Genomic DNA, 11,872 nt, shown 5'->3' on the forward strand with positions numbered 1-11,872 from the left:
TATTATTATACCAATTAAAATTTATAAGCAATTAGTGCATTAATTAAAATCGGAGATTAAAAGTCTCTATCTCATATCCCAAAATAATCTTGTCCTTAAACTTATCTCGATTAGCTTAAAAATATTCCAATGTACAAAAATACGGGATATAATATATATATATATATATATATATATATACACGCACACACACACACACGTCTTATTTTCAAGATTTGTATTAACTCTAATAGTTATAACACATTGATATAACAAGATATGGACCGAGAAGGCCATAGAACATATGACTGTGCATATCCATCTACGAGCCTCTACATGGATTGCATAATGTAATAAGGATGGGATAGGGCCCCGCCGTGCCTATATATACACAAAAGAATCATACCACGGCCGATAAGTTTTTTCAACAAGTGGAGTCTTTCTTTATCGGTATAACATGTAGTCTCACGGTCATATCCATCTCCCTGTCTACCTCGTCGCTTACTTAACCACTCAACGTCTATCCTCCCGAACTTACAAATCTTTTTCTTGAAGATCTTTAGCCACACACAACTTTCTCCAAGGTTTAATTCACCACCAATCCAACTAGGAGCAAGAACACACCTCTTCCATGAACTAGCTTAGGGTTTTAAGGTTTGATCTTCTCTTGGAATAGCTTGGGATGATTTGGAATGAATATGGGTGTTTGAGAGAGCTTAGAAGGCCTAGAAAAATCTATTTTAGGTGAAACTAAGCCCCAAGTCGTGCCCCATTTAATTTATAACAAAAGAGAAATTTTCTACCTCCTCAATCCCATGGTCACTTTCACGGACCGTGAAAAATTTCACTGGCCGTGAAATCAGTCCAGTGGCTCCTCCTCACTGTAACCTTTACACAGTGGAAAAATTTCACTTTCACGGTCCGTGAAAATGTCCTTGATTCTCAGATTTGCGTTCTGTCAGTTGCATTGGAAAGAAGACTCGCTGAACTTGAATTCACATAGGTTATGCATTCCATAGCTCCTTATATTCTAGGAAATATACCTCTCTCAAGTTGAACCAAAATCCTATCCAAAATTCTGCCAAGTTTTCCCAAAGTTACGACAAACTTAATTTCTTTGATTCGCTTATTCTCCAATCCATCCATAACTTACTAAACATGAGCTTAAACCCTTATAACCATAAGATAGGCTTGTACAATCTCATATAACCTTGAAGATAACTTCGGTGTCCACTACTAGGACACCTAACATCCAACAAATCTCACTGTACAAAATACGAGGTGTAACATTAACCCTGAAAGTACGGGTTATAACACTTTTGGTTCGTTTAACCCCGAAACCTTATGGTACAGACTTAACATTTGTTAAAAGTCTTTCTTAACCTTATAGGAGTTCCATGGCCTCTCCGGGCTTACGTTAGTTTACTTATGACACAAACGATGCAAAAATTTACGAGGTGTAACACAGGTCTAATCACAAACCGGTGTACCCGATCCTCCATCTCAGCTACAATCGTGGGAGCATGACTGTTTAATGAGTCAAAGCGAAGACTATACTCCTGAAAACTCATATTACCCTGGCGTAGATTCTGAAACTTATCAACTCAAGCCCGTCGACTCTCCACTAGTAGATAGGGATGGGCATAAATACCGAAAAATTGAAAAACCAGACCGAACCGAACCGAACTAGTTTGGTTCGGCGTTTGGCGTCCACCTTAAAAAAACTGAAGCCGAAATTGCCGAACCGATGTTTGATAAAACCAAACCGAAGAACCGAACGCCCACCGAAATTTAATACATTACGCAAAAAAATTAAAATGATCCAGGCCCATTAAGTTTAAGCCAAAAAAAACCCAATTGTAACAAGCCCTCTTTTGCTTTAGTATCCCTAATTTTCCTCTTTAGTTGAGAAAATCAAATATCCTTAACAAAGAAATGTGACTAGAATGTGTCTTTAGGATTAATGTTTGTCCTTTATGTGTTTTCTTAATTATTCTTACGATGTGTATATAACACCTAGTAATCCTATATCATGGTTATGTTTTCATGTTTTTGTGTATCTCCTTTGATTTTGATTTCAATTTATCAGTTTTATGTTTTATTGCTCTTAAGAATATGAATTAGTATAAATGGAATCACTTCTAATATCATATAAAAAAAAATGAATTGATAAAATCAAAACTTTACATCTTTCCTTAGTGTACCTAAAATATTGGGTTGGGTGTTTAAATGTCCACCTTCAAAAAATCAAACCGAAATGTCCGATTTGATAACACCGATATTCGAAGAACCGAACGCCCACTCCTACTGGCAGATAGTGTCGAAGAAAGGCCTCAATGAACTCCTCCCATACCGCTAGAGGTGCATTAGTCCCTCTGGACAACTCCCAAGTCTCATACCACTGTACGGCAATATCCCGCAAACAATAGGTAGCCAACTCTACTGACTCAGTATCAGAAGCATGTATTACACTCAATGTCCTTTGCATCCGATCTATAAAATTCTGTCGGTCCTCATCTGTTTTTGGCCCTGTAAATACTAGAGGATCCAAATTGATGAAGTCTTGAGCCATGGCACTAACGTCGCAGTATCATTAGCGAACAATTTGATTGCCAGCATCTTAGCGGCTCCAACCGTGTCAATAACCGATAACATCTGCTATCCTCGGGTTATAATAGGAACTAGGGTGCTAGTTACCATTCTCTTGTCGTCCTCTCGGAGTGGCGGAGTTTGAGAACCTACTTTCTAGATGTGGCCTCATTCAAGATCTCTACAAATAATATCTACGGTGGCACCCGGCGGTATCCTAATGTCACGACCCGACTTGGGGGCCGCGACGAGCACCCGTGCTAGCCCACCCGGCACCCCTTTTTCATACTTATACTTCACATTCTAAGTGGGCCACATCATTACATCATACTTTTCGTTCGTCATCATTCTAAGCTTATCGGGCAATAACATATTTATATCATTAACAACATCTATGCCCATATACAGGTACATGCGCCGACAAGGCGAACAAAATAACATCCCAAATATAGGCCGACAAGGCCGAACATATCTAACCATATACACAATGTCTACGAGCCTCTAAGAAGGGTACATCATATCATGTCATATGGACGGGACGGGACCCCGCCGTGCCCATGAATATATACACAAAAGAATATATATACCAAAAGTCATGACTCCGAATGAAATGGAGCTCTACTATGTAGTCCCCGAGATAGTACGGCTATGGATCAAATCATCTCCCCGGCCACTGCGGGCATGACGCGTCCACAAACAAAAGGACGTCGCACGAAGAATGTACCGAGTATGTAAAGCATGATCAATATCAATATGGAAGCATAAAGGATAACATCCGAAATAATACAACGGAGATAATAGCATCATCATCATGGCACTTACCTTTCCATAGGGACGTTCCATTTCTATTTCATACTCGTGTGCATACATTTGTATTCTTGCTCATTTACCTTTCTGTATCTACTTTCATGTTCGTATTCATGTCTCCTTTCATATTCATGCTCATATCATATACGTTGCGTATTTATAGCCCTTACTTGGCACTTACATAATCTTAACATAGTCGTACTCATAAAGATGTAATATACATAGCATAATCGTACTCATATAGATGTCATACATATAGTATTTATATAGCCTACCCGACCACGAAGGTTCGAGGTTTTACGTACCCGGCCCTACCAAGGCTCAGTGCACCCTACCAAGGCTCGGGGTTATTATTGTTATTCGTACCCAACCGCTATGTGCGCGCGCGTCGTTATATAAGGATATACATGTTTACTATATTCTACCCGGCCATATAAGCTCGGGGTTCACAATAGCCTCTTATGGGCATACATACATATACATATACATACTTATCATATTCTACCCGGCCATATAAGCTCGGGGTTCACAATAGCCTCTCATAGGCACACATACATACTAGTTCATATCTATCTCTTACCCTCTTTACTATCGTCATTTATACATTCTATCCTTAGAGCATTACTCGTCGTATAAGAAACTTAGTACAACCGTATCACTGGGCATCATTGGCTTAATAGCTTCTCGAGCTAAGATCATTAGAAAGTATCATGAACTCATAAGAAATGAACAATTGACCCAAGAACCATGCCTTATGAAAGAAGGGTTAGCCTTACATACCTTGTCGTGTAACTATTCTATCGCTTGAGCGATCTTCTTCAAAGCTCACGTTCTACCTTCATTGAAGCGCATACTCGTATTAGATGATAGATAGCATTAGCATTCACACTAATTCTAGAGAAAATCGGACGGATCTCCTTTATTTATACGACTTTCCTCGTATTACATATCAACTCCCAACATCCATAATAACATTCATTTTATCATCATAATAGCTTCTAGTCATCTACATTACTCTTACTTCACAATTCTTTTCACTTTATCCATATCCATAGCCATAACTCGTCAATACGTTCATTCATATACAATGTCGTTTCCCATACTCCCAATATCATTTATAACATGATTATATTCATGAAGCATCAAGAATCATAACTCGTTCCAAACGTTTACTCAAAAGTGCTACTATTCACACATTCATGACCCATTACTTATTTTCTTTCGTAATTCGAGTGTTTCATCTTCCCAACACTTTATATAACATGGAAACATCATAAAACTTACCTTAGATGGTGTAGGATTGAACCTTGGTTGCATACGAACCTCACTTGAGCCAAACCCTAGATTTTCCTTCACTTGGATTTCTTGCTTTTGATGAACTTTAATGGTTTTCCTTACTTTGATTCACTTGGTTTGATGATTAAGACCTTTGATCTCCTTTGTGTTCTTGTTCTTGGAACAAATATGGAACCCTAGAGCCTTTAGAGAGAAGTAGAGAGAGGTTGGAAATGAAATAATGAAGTTGGGAACTCATTTAAACACTTAAAACATTTCGAGCCCGTCGGGTGTTCCACGGATTTGTTCCACGGTCCGTGGAACCAAGTGCTGTCCGTGGAGCTGGTCGTGGTTCATGACCAGCCAGCTGCTCTCTCTGCTGGCAGTTCCACGGACCCATCCACGGTCCGTGGAATGCAATGCTGGCCGTGGATCTGGCCGTGGAACTCACAGTTCCACCAAGTTTGATCCCGTCGTCTCGTTTGATCTCCAATCCTTATGGAACCTTCTTAGCACTTGTTTATCACTTCCTTAGCAACCTAAGGGGCGTCATAACTCTTCCCCAACACATCATTAAGTTGTCATCGACTTACTACTCATAAAGCTTTTCCGAACTTATCGCTTACATAGCCTTTTCTTGGCAACTTCCTTATCTAACATCGAATGTCTTTCGAATCTCATTTAGAATCATCAATTGCTATGCCTTATTTATTGAAACATCGTATACTTCATATTTCTCTTTAGCCTACTCACTGTGCATCAACGAAAAAATTTTCCGAGGTGTAACAGGTATATACCCTCATCTGCCATAACCGTGCCTCTCTGACTAGCTAAAGCTTTCTTCGTCATAGGCATTGCTGTAATCAAAACACTTATTAGAAAGATAAACTCTTACGACATAGCTCTAGCATACAATCAAAGATAAGAAGGAAATACAACCATCCTAAATGCCCCGCAGCCTCCTGTTTATAAGTATGGTGCACAACACACCCATAAACAAGACTCTACTAGACATGGCTTGTAGACAACCCTAGGACAGAACTGCTCTGATACCAAGTTTTTCATGCCCAAACAGGAGGGTCATAACAGGCACTCGGGCCCTACTTGCCGAGCACCACTAGACACTTTTTCATAACATAACTATAATTAAATAGGGCCATGAAGGTCATCACACGATAACTTGCTAACTCATACAGGAAATAAACTAGGAAGGGACAAGATGAAAAAGGAAATATATATACATAAACATACTGAACAACATAGTACGAGCCGACAAGGCAGCTACAGACATCTATACAACAAAATACGGGCCCAGAAGGCCATACAGCATCTAACTGTGCCATAACTATCGACAAGTCTCTACTGGAGTACATGACATAATAAGGTCAGGACAGGGCCCTGCTATACTTATATGTACAACAAAAATACCGTACCAAGATGCGACAAAGAACTCCGAGACAAGTGGTGTGCTCTAATATCAGCTGAATGGAAACCTACTGATATGGACCTTCACCCTGTCTACTTGAACCTGCGGGCAAGAAATGCAGCGTCCCCCAGGCAAAAGGGTCATCATTACGGACAAAGTACTGAGTATGTAAGGCATAGAAGTAACATAAAAGTGATATTGGATAAAAGGGATGCAACCTGTATATCTGAATTGCCTCTAAGGGCCAATGATATGCATAAGTACTGTTTATATATATATATGCGTATATAACGCCTGCTCATACGTATATATGCATATATAACGCCTGTTCAAGCCTCTGTGGGCATCATCATCCTAAACACTGGTCAGTGGTGTGTGTGTATATATATATATATAACGCATGTCAAGCTTCTGTGGGCAATCATGATCATTATGTCATAGGTGTATATAATGCATAAGTATGATATAATACATCCTGAGTCTTTCGAAGTGACGTAAGGTAGTTACACCTCCGAACATCCTTATGAGATAGCATTTCCATCAACATGTGACTCAATGAAGCATACTAAATCTGGAGAAGGTCTTGCTAAGAACAATATTACTAGAACATGAACTAACATAAACATTGCTAGCTACGAAAAGCGGATTCATCATGATATAGAGCTTCGGATACATTTCGTTTCATAATGATCATACCAAGAGAAAGGAGAGTACGAAATATATACTAAAAGGGCTGCCACCGACTTCAATTGACGGTCCACATATATGGACCGTAAATAATATATGGTCCGTATAATTGGACCGTAAATTGCCAGCAGTGGCTCACCCCCACTATTATCAAAATACGAGGGGGGGAGGGGGAGTTTCAAACCAAGTATACGGTCCATAAAATCCAATTCGTCAATCCGAACTTTCGTCGAACCTCATTCTCGTCGATTCGTTTAACCTCTAATCCTTCCAACACGTGCTAAGCATGAACTTAAACCCTCGGATACTCAAGATAAACACGACTAATCTTATAAAATCTCAAAGATAATTCCTCTCTCGAAATCTATAACAACCAACTCACGAGGAAACTCAACGTACAGAAATACGAGGTGTAACACACCTTATTGACCTTATCGTTTATTTGCTTTATTCTTTTGAAAACTCAACCTCAGTGAACACTTGAATGTTTTTAAATAGGCCAAAAGCCTAAGTTTTGGAGTGCCTTTGAGCTTAATTGATGATGTTTATGTTCCTTGAGCTTAACTAGTGATTTCTTAAGTGTTGTTGGCTTTTCTTTGTTTGAGGACGAACAAAAGTTTAAGCGTGGGATGTTGATACTAGATATATTTATATTTTGTTTTGATAGTATTAAGTTCTCGATAATCGACTGAATATGCCTATGATTCTTTAATTGAACTCAAAAGTGAAAATTCTTTACTGTAATTGAACTCGAAAGTGAAATTCTCCACTGCAATATGATTGGATAGGATAGGTTCTTGAACCTGTGCACCGAAGATAATCACAATTAACATAGATATAGACTTAGGCCTCATTTGTTTTCATTAAGATTAAGACGTTTGAATCTGAATGCATATCTGAATCATTAAGATATTTTCTCTAGGTATGAATACCGAATGATTAAGACTGTTTGTTTTTCAATAACTGAATATGCATAATGTATTTATTTAAACATAATAAATATACAATTCAAATTAAAAAGTAACTAAATAGTGGAAAATAAATACAAATTTAATAAAAAATATTATTTGATTAAAAAAAATGAAACATTTATGCTCACTAGTAAAGGTGGAGATGTTTTGTAGTCGTGGTGGGTGGTGAGTGGGGGTGGAGGGGTGAGTGGGTGGTTGGGGTGAAGGGTGGGAGGTAGTGGGGGTAGGGGTGGGGGTGGGGTTGGTGGTGGGGTTGGCGGGGAGTGGGGGTGGGGTTGGTGGTGGGAGATGAGGGTAGTGGGGAGTGGGGATGGGTGGTGTGGGTAGGGGTTGATGGTGGGGGTGGGGTTGGTGGTGGGAAATGGGGGTAGTGTGGGTGGGTGGTATGGGGTGGGATTGGGGTTGGTGGTGGGTTGTTGTGGAGGGTGGGTGGGAGGTAGGGTAGGGTTGGAGTGGAGAGCGGATGGGGGTGGGGTTGAGGTGGAGGGTTGGGGTTGCGGTTGGAGCTGGTGATAAAAAAGTTCCATACAAAAATACCTCTTAATGATATTAAGACTTGGTTTAAGATCTTATGATTAAAACCTATTCAGACCCAATAAGTGCTTAGATCTTAATACAAACAAATGCACTTAATGGTTTAAGGTCTAAACCATTCAGATTCAGATCTCCAATAAGTGCAAACAAATGAGGCCTTAATTGCCTATTCCAATTATTATACATCAATTATTAATGCATTCTCGTTGATTATATTCTAATTTCATAGACACACAAGCACTAGATTAATTTGAATAGGCAAGTAGGAACTCAAAATATTTCTCTGAGTAAAATTAATCATGTTGATTAATAATCTGGATAATGTTGATTAATAATCTGGATAAATTAATTTGGCGGATTAACTAAAGAATTCAACAGAATTTGAAGATATATTCCATATGCTGGAATATTTTCTCCCATTAATTTTTAAATTAGTGTTCAAGTTCATTAGTTAATTCTTTAAATTTAAATTCTAATAGCTACAACTATCAAACTTTCTTGTTCATATAATTAGGAATACTTTAATTTAGTTAGTACTCCTTCCGTTCCAATTTATGTGACAATCTTTCATTTTTTAGTTAGTCCCCCAAATAAAAAAAAAAAAAAAAAGACACCATTTTGTATTTTGTAACAATTTAAGTTTAAACTTTTCATTTTACACTTAATGATATTATTTATAGTCACACAAATATTTATAGCTTGTTTTATACCATGTATAAGTCTTTCTTTCATTCTTAAATTTCGTACCCAATTAAATATCACCACGTAAATTGAGACGGATGACATAATTAATCATAGATCTCTATGAGAACGATACTTGATTTTATCACGTGTATATTTTGGAGCAATACTTGTAGGAGAAAATTCGAACAACAAAATATTCATTTATATTCATGTCCAAAACCAAGTCAATACAATTTTAATGGCAGATGGACTCTTGCCTATTAGGTTCAATTGTACGCAATATTTTTGATATACAATATCAAATCTAAACTCGTAATTCAATAATAAGATATTAAATGCTCAAAACGAGAAAAAAGAATTTAAAGAATGAATAAATAAAACATAAATGTCAAATCTAGCTCCATTTTACACTTGAATTTTTGAATAAATATAGAGGAAGACAAACTCCATTTTATACTGTACTAATAATAACTACTAGGGTAAATCGGAATACCCGTCACAAGTCGACCCGAAAGATTAATATTTCCAACGGCAACCGGGGCATTTTTAAAAAAGGGCAGTCCGGTGCACAAAGCATCCCATGTTAGCAGGGTTGGTGGAAGCGCCGCACCCTTCCAAATATTGGAATAAGCAGCCGCACAACCGCCGCTATTCCGGGAATTCTTGACCTTTACAGAAAGATTAATAATCCCATTTTTCGCACCTTTTTCATCCCTCAGTCTATAACTCAAAAATTGCAAGTAATCTTCCGGCAAAAACCCGCCAATAAAATCCGACGTGGGAATTCTAGCAATACCAATGGTTTTAATATTCCCAGAAGAATTTTTGCATTTAGCCTCTATAGTAAGATAAGATACGTGCATTGGTAAATCAATGAAAAGTTTTTCGTTCCATGTAGGGCAACTTCCTCCTTCTTTGTCAATTCTTGTTGTTTGGGTATTGCACGAGTGATCTGTTTTGATGGTCACGAAAGTGTTTTTCTTGAGTCCTTCACCAGATATTACTGTGACTTCTAGGACTCTTGATGATGTTGAATGTTCCATGAGACTTGAGAAAACGGAAAAGGGTAAAAAATGCCCTTAACGAATCAGAAATGGTTCAAAATGTCCCGTTCTCACCTATCGGATCAAATTTGCCGTTCCTTTCACCTATCAGATCCAAAATTCCCTTAACGTATTATAGGAAAGGCTCAAAAATGCCCTCCTTCCACCTATTCGATCAAGTTTGCCGTTCCTTCCACCTATCGAATCAAAAGTACCCTTGACGTATTAGGAACGACTCAAAAATACTCTCTTTCCACCTATTAAATTAGATTTGTACCTCTTTCAGCCTATTGAATAAAAAATGCCCTTAGTTTGTTCTTTTTGACCCTTCTAAAAGTAGCTGAATTTATTGATTTGAGTTGTAAAGAATAATATTGGAAGAGATAATGGTGAAGGCTTATCTATTTATAGAGATTTTTAGAGGGTTGAAGGAAAGAGGAAAGAAAGGAGAGAGAAAGAGGAAAGCTGTTTCTGGTGTATTGCCTCGTCGCTTCTTGTTTAGTTTATCTACACGCGTTTGGCATTGTAAACACTAAACACTAATTGATTTCCTAAAAGAGCTTAATTTTTTATTCCTTGTAAATAATTTACAAAATCAGATTAATTATAAGTTAACTGCAGATCAATTTATATACAACATAAATTATAATTAAATAATTTTCAAGTAATTTCATAATCTTCAATATAAGTTTTCGCTCAAGTCTTTACAATTAAGAGCATTTATTTTGAAATTTAAATGGAGGACAAAATTAGCCCATTTTCTTTATTTTGCATCAACCATTAGGGGAAAGGGTATTTTTGAGCCTTTTGAATAGTTGGAAGGTATTTTTGACCAAAAACGAAAAGGCAAGAGCATTTTGAGCGAAAATGTGACAACGGGTAAATTTAATCTATTTTGTTGAGGGGTATTTTCGGCCCTTTCCCCAATAAAAAGGACCCATATTTTATTTTAAGTGTAAAAATAGTTTTATTTTGACCAATTTTGTAAGTAAAATTTTTTCTATTCATAAAACTTTAACCTTTTTCAATGTAAATGAATATCTAAACTCAACTTCGACTATCAAACACTTTTTAAAACTTTTTTTTTTAAAGAAACTTACTTCCTCCGTTACAATTTATGTGACAAAGATTTGGATTTTAAGAGTCAAACAAGTTTTTTATCGTCGTTTTTCATATCTCTTTTAGATATTTTGATTATTAATTCTTGTGATTTATCGTACTTTATAATACTTTTAAATATGTAAATTTTATTTAGAAAAATTAACAAATATTATATTCAACCAGGGGCGGAGCCAGCCCTTCGGGTGTGGGTTCGGCCGAACCTACTAGCTTTTGTCCGAACCATATATTTGTATTAAAAGTTTTGTCAAATATGTACAAATTATTAATTAAGAACCCAGAAACTTTAAAGAATTAGAACCCCGAATCCACAAACGTCGAATTCTAGCTCCGCCTCTGTATTCAACACATGATTAAAATTAAGAAGTTTGAATCTTAAAAAGCGAAAAATATCACCTAAATCGAGACAGTGGGAAATATTTTTTGTCAATACCACACATCTCTTTCTTTTTTTTTTTTTTTTTTTTTTCTCTAATTGCAAACTAACATTTGCGTACCTTTTTGCGTTGCCCTTTAGACGGAGGAGTTGGCGAGATCAATGATTCAGAGATGTCTTCTTGTCACATGGACTTGCTTTTAATGTGACAACCTTAGTTTGTTCTTTTAATTGACTTTACACATTGGAGTCCATAAGACTGCCGTTGTTTTTTTTTTTTTTTTTTTTTTTTTTTTTTTAATTAAAATTTTTATATATATTTTTTATTTTTATTATTATCATTCGGTGTATGGTATCCGCATTAGAGTCCAACTATATCCAA

The 11,872-nt window shown here is 37.0% G+C and overlaps 1 protein-coding gene across 1 annotated transcript; it reads right to left on the reverse strand.

Annotated features, from left to right (window-relative positions):
* Positions 1-9,319: 9,319 nt before the first annotated feature.
* Positions 9,320-10,372, reverse strand: LOC132054891 (BON1-associated protein 2-like). Its single transcript, XM_059446848.1, has one exon. It carries the CDS (start codon positions 9,993-9,995, stop codon positions 9,414-9,416), a length of 582 nt encoding a protein of 193 aa, XP_059302831.1. The 5' UTR covers positions 9,996-10,372; the 3' UTR covers positions 9,320-9,413.
* Between the last annotated feature and the right edge of the window lie 1,500 nt (positions 10,373-11,872).

The sequence above is a fragment of the Lycium ferocissimum genome, chromosome 4 (genome assembly GCF_029784015.1).
Source record: "Lycium ferocissimum isolate CSIRO_LF1 chromosome 4, AGI_CSIRO_Lferr_CH_V1, whole genome shotgun sequence".
NCBI classification, from domain to species: domain Eukaryota; kingdom Viridiplantae; phylum Streptophyta; class Magnoliopsida; order Solanales; family Solanaceae; genus Lycium; species Lycium ferocissimum.